This window comes from Odocoileus virginianus, chromosome 25, assembly GCF_023699985.2.
Source record: "Odocoileus virginianus isolate 20LAN1187 ecotype Illinois chromosome 25, Ovbor_1.2, whole genome shotgun sequence".
Taxonomy (NCBI): Eukaryota; Metazoa; Chordata; class Mammalia; order Artiodactyla; family Cervidae; genus Odocoileus; species Odocoileus virginianus.
Genome location: NC_069698.1, coordinates 11,539,159 through 11,553,076, shown reverse-complemented (window position 1 = coordinate 11,553,076; position 13,918 = coordinate 11,539,159). Strand labels below are relative to the sequence as shown.

General features: G+C 43.5%; 1 protein-coding gene across 2 annotated transcripts in view; it reads left to right on the top strand.

Moving 5' to 3' along the window:
• Positions 1–13,918, top strand: part of CMSS1 (cms1 ribosomal small subunit homolog) — a 373,974-nt gene that overhangs the window by 306,127 nt on the left and 53,929 nt on the right. The window contains exon 2 of one of the 2 annotated variants that reach the window (XM_070455010.1): positions 1,658–1,816. The exons of the other annotated variant lie outside the window; for it this stretch is intronic. Within the exon in view, the coding sequence (XP_070311111.1) occupies positions 1,658–1,816 (159 nt within the window). The remainder of the gene's footprint in view (positions 1–1,657; positions 1,817–13,918) is intronic. 2 annotated transcript variants of the gene reach the window in all.

The window sequence follows — 13,918 nt, the reverse complement described above, 5'->3', positions numbered from 1 at the left end:
TTGTTTATAATCAATACTTTCTTTGTCCTAGAATTTTACAGAATATTTTTGCATTGGTAATCTTAAGAAGCCAAACTCAACATTGCTCTGGGAAATTACCTGAAAAACTCTTATAAGCATAGACTTGTCTTAATAACCCAACGTATTTGTTTTAAAGAAATAGAAATAGCCATGAATATTATTGCTGCCTTTAGAAATTTTCAATAGCAAAGAGCTCTTCAAGTATTTATGCTGGTTTTTAGTTAAGTATAATATGAGTTTCATAATAGTGTCAACTGATGACTGTAGAGATGTATTTACTTGGAATATTTGTTTTGGGAGGATAGAAGATTGATGTATTAGAAAGTATCATCATAGGAAAAGTATTTTTAGTTGAAGCAAGAGGAGCATTGCCAGAGGTTGGAAAAGTTTTCACCAGTAGTACACTACCGCTTGCCCTCCTTTATTACAAGTCTAATGCACACATAGAACATGGTGAATGTAGCCAAGCAGTGTATGCATTGCATTTCTTGCAGTCCTTCGTAAGACTTGCATAGATACTGAAGAAAGATGTGATCACCAGGTGTAATGAAAAAGAGTGATTGAATGTGTCACAAAAATTTTAACTGAACATGTATCTCTTGAACTGGATCTGTATTCAAAACTATGCATTCACCCTAAACACTGACTAATACTCCCACTGAGCAAGTACAGTGAGCAGAACTTTCTCTGGTATCATTTGGCAGCAATCAGGCTTCATTTCCCATTGACGTTGAGGTTTGCTGTGCCATAAATATCCAGTCATGCTTTGGGGTGATAAGTATCTTCCAAGACCTTCCAAAAAACCCCACCTCAAGAATCTGCTTCTCTTCCCTGGCCCCCATTCATCAGATCTTGCCCATTCATCAAATCTTTAGCACCAAAGATATATGAGCAAAAGAAAACGAAAAGGAATACCTCTAAGTTGCCATTTTAAGATGTTAATTTCTTCTGTCTTTCCATAAAAAGAAAATGCCTCCTAACCAGTCTAGCCTATCCAATACACCTCTCCATTGTTACCACATTTGGGATGATTTTCAAATTATGCATTGATCATTTACATCAGTTTGCAAAATCAAGCTATTACCAAGCAAAAGTCATCTGCCCAAACCATTTAAGGATTTTTGACCATTTGTCTTACTCTAAAGAGGGTAGCAATTTAAGATTTTATTTTGGTCTCCTTTCGTATCTCCTGTCAGGATAGTTCCTCTATTTTGCAAGCAGCTCTTCTTCATATTAAAAAGAAAAAAGTCATCACCCTTCACAAGCCCTTAATCGTGCCTGAGATTCACTCTCTCCCCTTGCATGGCGCAGCTCCTGGACGTTGGGTGTCACAGACAGGTCCCCAAAGCCCCCTCTCGGAGGCACTGGGGACACTTACCTTCTGCGCAGCTGCTTCCGCTGGCTCACACCCGGTGGTCCTCTCCTCTCGTCCCCACCAAATCCGACAGTGGAATCCAGGGACCAGCAGCGTTTTCTTCTTTTCTTTTTGGACAGTCTCTCAGTTTTTGGTTCGTGGGCTTCAAGGTCAAGGAGAACTTGCAACCGGGGTCCCCTGGCAGTTCCGCAGAGGGGAGGCAGTGGGGAGCCCAGCACTGCCTGGGCCCAAACACTAAATATAACCCTCCTCCCTCTCCAGGCAGTGTCCTTCATACTCAGAAGGCAGGCGACCTGGCTGAACCCCTCACCCCACAGCTTGCCAGCCTCCGCAGAAGAAAGGGTCTAACTGGGCTGAGGTGCAGAATGCAGCGACCCAAGACCCGGGAGCCATCTGCCCAGAGCAGACAAGTAGAGGCAGGTATAGGCTCCGTGAGGGTGCCTGGGTGTGTGTGTGTCTGTGTGTGTGTGTGTTTGCATGCCTGTGCCCAGCAGCTGCTCTCCAGATTAGAAGACACCACTCTTTGGCAGGCAACTCTGAAACCACCCTCTTGGGTGATTTCAAATTTATGTGCACATCCTGGCCGAGAGAAGGAACCTCCCAGGCACAACCTGGGCCCCCTTCGGTGCCCCGTCACTGCCCCAGACACACGGTGAACCACAGCAGACAGCGGTGCCAGCATCTGAAGAACAGATGCCCAGATGGACATTAGACCGCACCTCGTTTTGTACCCTGCAACCAAGAGCTGATGCAAGCCCTGTTTGAGATTTAAGTAACGAGGGCATGCCCTTTTCTTTGACAGTCACGACCCAAGGCGCTGCAGAGACTCGCTGTTATTAATGCTGTGTTGAACTTCAACTTGAATGCCTGCCTGTTCCATTCAGTGTCATATGAGACATGAGGGCAAAATGCTGAGGAGACTTAAGAGCAGCATTCAAATGTATGATGATATTTATTATGACTAATCAAGCTTTCTGTTTTGTGTTATGCAGATGTTAAGAAAAATCTCATACTTCGTTAAAATTTGTTCATTTTCTCTAAGTGCTATCACTTAATCTGATTGGCGGGGAGGGGCAGGAGGAAGGAGCTTGTTCATTTCTTGAGCAGGTATTTACTTCCTCACCAGTTAGGTATCAGGTCCTCTGCCAGGCAGACTGACCACTAGCCAGGTGCTCCATTCTATGTATTATTTTCCTTAATCAGCACAGCATCCCTTTAAGTTAGTCCTGTGCGTGCATGCTAAGTTGCTTCAGGCACGTCCGACTCTTTGTGACCCTATGGACTGTAGCCCACCAGGCTCCTCTGTCCAGACAAGAATACTGGAGTGGGTTGCCATGCCCTCCTCCAGGGGATCATCCAGACACAGAGACCGAACCTGCGTCTCATGTCTCCTGTGTTAGCAGGCAGGTTCTTTACCACTAGCGCCATCTGGGACGACCAAGCTGGTCCCGAATTGGTGATCAAATAAGAAACCCAAAGCTCATGATAATTAACTCCTCCACAGTCTCCTGGGTGATAAATATCAGACTTGGAATTCAAACTTGGAGCTGAGTCACACCGAAACTCATGCTCTTTATTTTTAGCTATTATCACTGAAATAATTTCAAACTTACAGAAAAGATACATGAATAGTAAAGAACTCCTGTATACTCTTCACTCAGGTTCTCCAAATTTTAGCATTTTGCCATGTTTGCTGTCTCTCTCCCTTTTTTCCTCTAATCTCCCTCTTCCCACCTATCCCCTTGTGTTTATATATGTATATGTGTATGTTTTTCTGAATTAACTTGTGTGCTTCAGTGTTACTATCCTAAAAGCAAGTACACTTTTCTGCATAACTATAGTATGACTATCAAATTCAGTATATTAATACTGATACCATATTATTTTCTAATCCATAGTCCCCATTCAGCTTTTTACCAAGTGTCTCAATAGTATCATTTGCAGAGGGAAATTTTATTTTTTCTTTTGTTCCAGGATTATGTGTAGCGTTTAGTGGTCATGGCCCTCCCTCAATCTTGAACAGTTTTTCAGTCTTTCTTCGTCTTTGGTGACAATGTTTTTGAAGAGTTGTCTGAGGAGGCTATACAAATAGCTGAGGAAAGAAGAGAAGCTATAGACAGAGGAGAAAGGAAAAGATATACCCAACTGAAGGCAGAGTTTCAGAGAACACCAAAGAGAGATAAGAAGCCCTTCTTAAATGAACAATGCAAAGAAGTTCAGTTCAGTTCATTTTAGTTGTTGAGTCATGTCCAACTCTTTGCGGCCCCATGGACTGCAGCACGCCAGGCCTCCCTGTCCATCACCAACTCCCAGAGCCTATTCAAACTCATGTCCATTGAGTTGGTGATGCCATCCAACTATCTCATCCTCTGTCGTCCCCTTCTCCTCCCACCTTCAATCTTTCCCAGCATCAGGGTCTTTTCAAATTAGTCAGTTCTTCGTATCAGGTAGCCAAAGTATTGGAGTTTCAGCTTCAGCATCAGTCCTTCCAATGAATATTCAGGACTAATTTGCTTTAGGATGGACTGGTTGGATCTCCTTGCTGTCCAAGGGACTCTCAAGAGTCTTCTCCAACACCACAGTTCAAAAGCATCAATTCTTCAGAGCTCAGCTTTCTTTATAGTCCAGCTCTCACATCCATACATGACTACTTTAGGCAAATGATTCACTGACCCTGAGCTTCAGTTTCCCCCTTTGTGAAGGTTTTGGACTGAAAGATCTTGGTTCTAGTTAAGCACTAATATTCCGTGAGCCTGTCAATTGATGACCTGAAAATGATCCAGGAAAACACTAACGCTATGCCTTTTGCTCAACTCTCACTAATAGTTATCATTGTGGATGTCTGCAGGGTACTGAGAGATGTATCAGTATCAGTTCTTAAAAATATAGTGAGATTTAAACTCTTTTAAAACTGTTTGTCCTTTTTTGTCTATTTATTTCTGTGAACTGTGAAAAGAAGTGCAGGGGTGTCAGCAGCAGAGCTGGATCACCGGGCGTCCGAGACAGTGTTCCCCGGGCATGCCTCACTTCATGCTGACTCACATTCCAGACCCTTCCTTCCCACTGTCCTCTCCCGGCCCACGTGGACTATGTTCCTCCCCGGTACTCCCAAGGCACCCAGAGCTTAAGTGTACCTTACCCTCAATCCCAGTTTCATTGCAACTGCCAGCACAGTTCTCTCCCCCTCTCCCTCTGGGAGTTCCTAGAGCAGAGACCTCCTTCTAACACTGTAGCCCCAGCCCCAAGCACAAAGTCAGAAATCAGTAAATATGTACTGTATGGAGCCAGCATCACTGGCCACGTTGGTGGATAGAGGAAGAAGCAACCTTCAAGTAAAGCAGCTTTAGAATAGTGTCTCAGTGAGCTGAAAGGTCACAAAGAAAGCTCACATATTAAACCTATCAAATCCATCATTTTTAAATTCCAGGCTTTTACATTTTTTCCTGGTAGACATTTACCAGCAGAGAAATTGACAGATTTAAATTTCACATATTATCCTTTCTTTCATCGTCCCTAAGTGTTGGATTAATGACTTATACATAAAAATAAAAGATCTGTATAACATGTATAACTGATTCACTTTGCTGTACACTTGAAACTTAAAACACATCATTGTATAGCAACTATACTCCAATTTTTAAAAAAAGTTTAAGAGGTGGGAAAAAATGTTCTGGATAATCCACAAAACAGAAAAGTACCTCCAGGTAAACAGGCCTGTTTAGGAAAATTTCGTACAGTGAAGGGCAGCTCTCTCTTCTTTTGAAAGCCACCTGTAGACAATGTTCTAGAATTGTACGTATTTTAGGGTTTCACACTTTTCTAAAGTGAGAATGATGCTAACAGGTTAACTTTTTTTAAAAGATGAAGAAAATATACTTTTGACTTCGGAATGTCATTGTTAACAAATAATTTGTACTTTTCGGTTTCCAGGTGCTATTTCTTCATATACTTCAAGAATGCCAAAATATCAGGTGACAGTTGTCTTAGGTCTAAGGCATTCCTCAAGTGTCCTACTTTAATGTCATTCTGTAAGGTTTCTCTCTTGACATAGCTATATCATCTCTCAGTAGCCTTGTTTATACATATCGCTGCATTGCTGTCTTCACTTTTACATCCCCATTACTTTTCCAAATGGATACTAGTTCTTCCAAAACTAGAGGAAAAAGGAGAGAATTCTAGCAACGTCTCGAACTGAATCAGTGTTTTCTCCTTGACTAGAAAATTCCTTTGTGAACAGGAAAATACATGAGTTAGAAGAATTCCTCCCCTCTCAGCCCTTCTTCTCTTGACAGTGTTGTTTTAGTCCAGTCTTGTTTTCCCTTCTAATGACACATCTTACAAAGACATGTTATATCAGCAAAAAGTTGATTCCTTCCTCAGCTCAAATCTTGGCTGAATAACTTTTGTCTTTAATAGCCAGTTATACAAGTGTAAGCACACAGTTTTTAGCCCACTTGCACAGATATTTACTGAGTTGCCCGCAATATGCCATGCAAAACTCAGAATGTAGTAGGAGAGACAGTCATCACAATTATAATTTTGATGGGCTGTGCATTGTCATATAGGGCTTAACATAATGCCGTCTGAGTCTACTCAAACTGCAGGTCGGGGAAGCTGCATGGGGTGGAGGCGGGGTGGAAATATTTGAACTGAACACCCTGAGGGAGGAGGAGTGGGTTTCTGCCAGGGGCAGGGTTAAGAAGGAGAGCGTTCTCAACAGAGGACACAGTATGAGCGTAGGCAGGCTGGCAAGAGAGTTGCTTCCATGCCCCGAGGACAGGGGTATGGTGTCCAGCCTTGTCTTAGGTAAAGTGGAATCTTTATTTGGGTCCAAGATGTTAAGAGCCTTGATACGTTGATGCCAGATGTTATAACCGCACAGACAGTGGGGAGCCACCAGAAGCATTTTAGCGGAAAATCACGGTCAGAGAGGTATAGTGGGAAACCTTCAGGATTTGGATCCGGAAGGGCTCTGTGTGGGACTCCGGGATGTTTCTCCTGAAAAGAAGCTCAGTGCTCATTTAATTTTAGCCTCATGTTTTATTCATGAAAATTGTGTAACTCAGGTTTAAATTTCACACCACCGGTTGCCCTCTACTTGACATGAAGCCTTAAAGAAGCCGCTATGTCACAGATTCCCCAGAGTCATTTGGGTTTAAACAAGGTTGTCCCTGTGACCTGAGGGTACCACTAATGTCACCTCTGTGCACTTGACTGATGAAGGATGCTAGGACCTCTGCGGGGTGGAGAATGAGGAAGCCCCAGCGTGGGGGCCGGGCAGCGTACGTTACAAGTGCAGTTATTTCAGCCCTGCCGGGAGAACCTGGGGAGGCGGCTGCAGCGTGGTGCCAAGTGAGCTGCCTGAGGTGGGACCAGATCCCAAGCGGCAGCTAGGGAATGGGGAGGAGGAGACAGCGAAAGACAGGATCTGTGCAAGGAAGCTGAAGGTCATCCAAATAACTAGGTGCTGAGGGCTGTAGTCCGAGCAGAAAAACCGAATACACTGAGGAAACGAAGGAGAAAATTTTATGCGAAGGAGGGGCTGGACCGATCAGGAGGTGACGGAAAAAGTCTGCTCTGCGTCCAGTGGACGAGGAGCTGGGGGCACTGCAGGCCCTCGGGGGAGCGTCCCCAGGCAGGAAGGCCATTCTAGGCTCCCTTTCTAGTATGGCCAGACCAGTCATGGTTCTTACGCGCCAAAGAGCCAGACAGAACAGTCCTGATGTTATTTTTTAGTCACTGTGCAAAGTTGGGGAGGAAGCCCTGCTACCCAGGGTCCTTCTGAGTTTCCAGGCAGCTCCGTTGTTCAGCATCCCAGGCCAGGGCCACATGGCAGGATGACAAGGACATTCCACTCGGACCAGCTTCTTAGCAGCTTCCCAGGAGTGCCTTGTACCATCACCATCCATCCTTACTGTTCTGGGGCCTGACTCTGAGGTTCTTTTGTCATGTTTCCTGAGGAACACTGTGCTACATGCATAATAGCAGCTCTGCTTTCAACCACAAGTATCTCTGAATCAGAAAGGGCTAATCCCCCTCTTATTCAAACTGTATTGTCTGCCAAACCTGGTGTTATAAAGCAATCATTTTGAAACTTTCTAATTGTATCCATAAGTTAGGTCTCCATTCTTTTAGCCTCTTAAGTTCAGTGAGGGTGGTCCTGGTTAAAATGAATACATGAAAAACCTCAAACAAATCCAAGATTTGCAGTAGTATAACAGTATTTATGGTAGTAAAAACATAAAAAGATGACCCTCTTCTATTGTTTTTTCTGATTTACTATTTGCAATTATATTCACTTCATTTGTCCATTCAACAATTACTTATTGCCTTTCTGCTGTGTCCAGAGACTATCTTGAACCCTGCAAATATAACAGACACACACACACACAAAACAGATGTTATTGGTTCCTGCCATCTTGGAATTTAAAGTCATGGATGGATCAAATCAATAAATAAGGTAATGACAACTTGCAATAGTGCTATGGGAGAAAATTGAGGCAGAGGAGAGGGCCCACTTTGGATGTCAGGGGAGACCTCGGAAGAGGTGACACTGAAGCTAGACCTGAATATTGTGAAGAAGCTAGACCAGGAGGAGCAGTCCAGGTGTGAGAACAAGAAGCGTAAATGCTCCGAGGCAAAAAGGGGGTTGGCATGTTCCAGGAACCTCAGGAGGTCAGTGTGACTGGGGTGCAGTGGGCCGTGGAGGAGAACAAGGGAGGCAGAAGGGGTAAGTGGAGGCCAGTCACGGCAGGGCCCGTGGTCTGTGGTACTGAATATGGGTGTAACTCTACGTGTAAAAGCAAACTTCTGTAGAGTTTTAAACTAGAAGATTGTTTAGTCCTGTTTATATTTTCAAAAGGTCTTTCTGGCTTTCATGTAGAGAATAGAAGGGGTCAAAGTGGTTAGTGGGGGATCAGGCAAGGTACTGCTGGGTCACGCTCTGGGGTTTTCCTGAGGCTAGTGACCTGAGACCCCATGGACTCTAGACAATAGCATTCATTTTTCTCCAATATGCTTCTCCTCCAAACTCCCAAGCCATTTCTTTCTTTGCCTAGTGGTTCATAGATGAAAAGATGCCAGAAGCACTGTCTTTTAGGTGACTCAAACAGTCAGATAGATGAGCTATTCAGGTAGGGTTCTTGACCTAGCACTGTTTTATAGGAATCCTCCATGTCATTTTCACTTTGCAGGTCAGTTAAATTCATGCCAACTTTCCACTGTTCTTCAGCTTTGTTCCCAGTATGCAGAAAGTATTCACTAAATGTTTTGTTTGTTAGATTGATTTGACTTGGATTCCCAGTAGTGTAGGTAGAGTGAGAATTAGAAAGGCCGATGAGGTCCTCTTTACTTCCTCTCTGGAGATGGTGTGTCACTGGGGTGGCCAGGTCTCTTAAAGAGTTAGTATTGTGAGTCTATGGTGAATACCATTCAGGGTGAAAAAAAATGACTCCTCTAGAATAAAAGGTGCTGTGTACGTGTGAAGTTTTTTAAGAGCATCTGGTTAGAATTTAATATGACTGAAAAGCGTGGCTGCTTTTTTCATGTTTCAGTTACCCAAATATGGCTAAAAGTGTGCTTTGGAGATTTTCCAAAATAAAAACTCTTGAGGTGAGAGAAATTTCAGCCCCAACAATAACTTGAAAATTGGAAGTTGGAATAGCAACTGTTTTTTCAACTGTCTTAACTCTGTCACCAACACTATGATGATTTGATTACATGTGACAAGTCTGGTTTCTGGCCATTAAACTGCACACTTCAGCTATAGGCATCAGTCTTTCCCTTCTTTTCTTTCACCGTGTGTTGATTTAGGGGCAGAAATGAGAACGATGGGAGAAAGAAAGAGGTTGGGGAACTCTGGCCTTCCCATCAGCCCCCAGGTCACACAGCTAGTGACCTTGATTCTCTGAGCAGCCTCATGATTCAGGGCCAGCAGCAAACCAGTCATGGGGTAGATGTCTCCCTTCCGTCCACCATTGTTATTTAGGTTCCACTAGCTTGTTTGAATATCAGGGACATCCCGTAAGGGGAGAAACATCCCCAGATGGCAGAATGCCCCCTGGTAGCCATGTGGGAAGGGGGGGGACAGCACTCGTCAGCAAGGTCATAGACATAAGCTCTTGGTGCAATGCCTGGCCCAGAGCAGTCAGATTGCGTAGGGTGACAGCACCTGCTGACGCCATTGTTTTTATTATTGATGAGTCTCACGTGGTCAGGTCCCAGCTTTCTGATCCTGTTTCTACTGTTTGTTCTGCACCCTCATCAACCCCTCAGGCAACTGTGTGACACCTTCTTTAAGGAAGGGCTGTTGTCCTAATTTACTCCCTGTATTTGAGTCATTCCTGTTCATGCCACTCTCATTAATCCAACATTTCCATCTGGAGAGTGGGTTCCTGTTTACCGCCACTCTGAATGTCTTTATTGGAGGAAATACGTCTTCAGAAGTCCAAAGATACATACATCCACCATTCCATTCCCACCTGGCTCCCTCCTCTTTGCCTTACAAAGGGTGGTTTTGTTAGCATCTCAGCTCCGGGCTTCTTGCGACAGAACACAACTGTTTCTTCAGGCATCTTATCCACTGGCTAAAGAGTTCCTTGATCTCAAGTGCCTCATTTTGCTGGAAAGGGAAAAGCATGACACATCTGATCTCTCACTTTAGGAAGGAAGGCAAATCGTTTCAGTTAGGGACCTAGGAGACACATCTGTTTGTAAAAGAAAGGAGCTGCTGTGTCTCTGACTGTCTCTTCCTTCCCTCTGCCCCCAACCCATACTTGGAAGTTGTGGCTGGGCATCTTGCTCAACGAAATAAATATTGGGTCAAGTAATTAGCAGGCAGAAGTACATTTGGGGTGTAACCTGACTCTAATCGCTGACCTCAGAGAATTAATTTCATATGACATAGCACCTTCGTGCTGGCTTAGAAGTTTCCACTCATCTTTGCCTTTCATCCAGATTGCTTTTTCCATTTCTGGGCTTGTCATGTCAATGAGTCAGGTGGCTCCAGACTCTTCTTGTGGATGCAAGGGGTATTCCAGATCTGGATTTATTTTTCTGCATACATAAGTTATAGAAAGGAAAAACTCTGTGCTTGTTCCTTGTCGTAAAAGTAAGGGAAACTGGATGGTTGAGTGAAGAAAGTATAAAATAACCAATAGAAATAAAACCTGGCCTGGGGACCTGAGGCACAAGATGTACAGTATAGAAACTGGCAGGCCTGCATAGTCATCATTAGAAATGTAAGAGATAAAAAGGTCATGTTAATATTTGCCACCAAGTGCTAATCATGAAGTTAAAATAATTTACAAAATAAGATGAACTATCACTACAAAGACCTACTTATTCCTGTAGCCTGGTAGGTAGGTGGGTTGTTTGTTTGTTTGTTTTTTCCTGTCTCTTCCCCTTAGCAGGTATGGAAATAGTCACCCTGCCTGTCTCCCTTGGTCCTAAAGCTGTTTCAACAACTAATGAGTTCACTGGGGTCTCACCTGCTTTGGTTTCTGTAAACAGAATTTGCTACAGGAGTTCAGAGAGATGGTCTACTTCTCATGTTCTTTAAAACATGACATGGTAGTTTCTCTTGTGTGAAAATCAGAATTACCTTTTAAAGCCTAGTTGTGTGCATGCTTAGTCAGTCAATCGTGTCTGACTCTTTGTGACCTCATGGACTATAACCCACCAGGCTCCTCCATCCATGGAATTCTCCAGGCAAGATTATTGGAGGGAGTAGCCATTCCCTTCTCCAGGGAATCTTGCTTACCCAGGGATCAATCCCAGGTCTCCCACATTGCAGGCAGATTCTTTACCATCTAAGCCACCAGGTAAGCCCCCTAAGGCCTAGTTCAAAGCTGTTAAATTATAAAGGAAGTTGCTATGCATTTTGGCTTGTGTTGTAATTAAGAACCCAAAGCCATATTTCTAAGGAATTGATTGTTCTGCTACTGCTACTAGTTTTTAGCCGGTGGCCACTCTGAATAGTGTTATGGTTTCCTTTTTTCACATTGACAACTAGAAACTTAGAGTCCACTTTGTGCCCTATCAGTAACAAATATATATGTCATTATAACATCTTTAGTGTAACTCTTGGATTGATTTCAGTTCTAATACTTATTTTTCTTTCATATTCACTCCCACTTTTATACTATCTTTTTTTTTTTTCCTTTTTGTAACCTTGTAAGCTGCCTTGAAGAGAAGGAAATGGCAACCCACTTCAGTACTCTTATCTGGAAGATACCATGGATGAAGGAGCCTGGTGGGCTGCAGTCCATGGGCTCGCAAAGAGTTGGACACAACTGAGCAACTTCACTCACTCAAGTTGCCTTGAATCCTTTCTAGAATAAGATGGCCCATAGTTAACTCAAATAGCTAGATATTTTTTTAAACTGAAAGGAGGAAGTTAGGAAGGAAGAGAACTAAGGAAAAAAAGAAGGAAGGCAGGCAAACCATGCAAGTATTAGCAGTTTAACCTCCTTAAGCCTCAGTTTCCTCATGTGCCCTCCAGCATTTTCTTGGGCCTCAAAATTATTTTTAGATAATGAATGTAAACACACTTGATAGGTTACAGAGCTCTGTGAAGCTTTATTGTGATTATTTTAAATCCATTATCAATTAAGGCAATTCTCCAATGCCAGTGCCAAGCCCTCTCAGTCTTCATCTCCACCCAGAAGGTGGCGCTTCTTAGGAAGTGTCTACTCTGAGATCAGAGCCTTCTTGGGATTCCTTAGAGCAGAGAACCGTAATCCTTGAAGCACCACAGAGGCAGTGTCCTCTCTTCAAGGATGTCTCTCAAACCCCGAACCTGACAGAGTTCCATAGCTCAGATGGGCCAGGGGCCAGGACCATCTAGATCACCAAACCTGGAAAATAGCTGATCAACAAATCCACTTACCTTAGAATCTCAGACTCTGCACAGAATTCCCCAATCCCATCCCCTCCACTCCACACATGTTCCCATGGAGATTTGCAGATTCCAAAGATATCCCATCTCCCACTTAAAGACTTATAGAGCGATCATCTTGTTGCTGACCCAGTCCCCAAATTAGAACCTCTTGGCGGGGGAATATTTGTAGAATGGTGAGAAGGGCATGGAGACAGCCTTTGGTGATCACTGCTTAACCATCATTACTAATGATATTAAAAATAGTTCTCAAGGGAATTGAGGCAGGGGAAAAAAGACTGAGAACCACGGTTCAAATGATGCATCCTTGTCAGAGGCCTGTTGTCTCTGTAAAGCAGATTCTGGACAAGTAAAAGCTTCCATTAGGTCCCATCAGTGTCATAATCAAGGCCAGGCTTCTCAGCGTGGGGAATAGGAAGCAGCACACAGCTGAAGATGAGAGTGAAAGCTGGAGCTGGGCTATCTGTGTGGGAAGGCTGACGGGCAAGAACCCTGCGTAGGGCCCTGCACCTTGCCAAACCCCGGTTCTGAAAACTGGAGATGGTTCTGATTAAATTAAACTGTCCACATAAAGTGCTCAGCACTGGTGTGCTCGAGGGTGGGGGAGGGAAGGGGGTGGTCTTCATGGTCCGGGCCCAGCCCTCCTTTACAGGTTCATGTCCCCTGAGTGCGCCTCACCCAGAAGGACACACCCCACCCTCATATCTGTGACTTTGCACATGTTGTCCTGGAAGGCCGTTCTTTCCCTGGTCTTTGCATTGAGCATTTCCTACTCTTTCTTCAGCATCCCAGTGAGATTGACTTCTTTCTGAAGGCCTTCCCTGGTAACACATCCTTAACCCAGCAGAATGCAGGGTTCTCACCTCCTGCCCTCCTACTGCTGCATACTCTGCACTTGCCTTTTATGTTTGTCGTGAGATTTACTATTGGCTATTATATTTATCTCATTAAGAAATCAAAAGGAACTCTAATGTATCTTGAAAAGAAAGTGATAACATATAGTAGACAGGTTGTTAATGTTTTCTTTTTACAACTTTAAACACAATTATAAATTCTGTGTTGTGAAAGAGAAGTCAAGATAGCTAAACGCGTATTTTTTATTGAGGTATGTAATTTACATATATTAAGGTTCAGTTTTGACCCACAGCATTTCAGTCACACCTGAAGTTCCCTGAGCTCCCTTCCCAGTCAATACCTGCCCCACCCTCACCCTCCCTACCAAAGCCAGCCCAGATCTGATTTCTGCCATCCCATATTAATGTCGCCTACTCTAGAAGTTTATATAAACGAACTCAAGCAGGCTGTGTTTCATTGTATCCTATTTCTTTCACTCAGCTTTCACTACGTGCTTTCGGAGATTCATCTCCCTTCTTGGATTTATCAATAGTCCATTCCTTTTATTGCTCGTTAATGTTCCATCATACGAATATACCAGAGTTTATTTATCTCTTCTCCTTTTGTTGAACTTCTATTATGTTTTCTCATCTTATTTTTTAAGTGGTTGTACAGTAAGATTATCCTTTTTTTCTTCTGACATGCAGATCTGTGAATCTTAACATGCTTACAGACATGTTGTGACCATCACCACAGTCAGTATGCAAATAGTCCTGTCACCTTAGAAAACT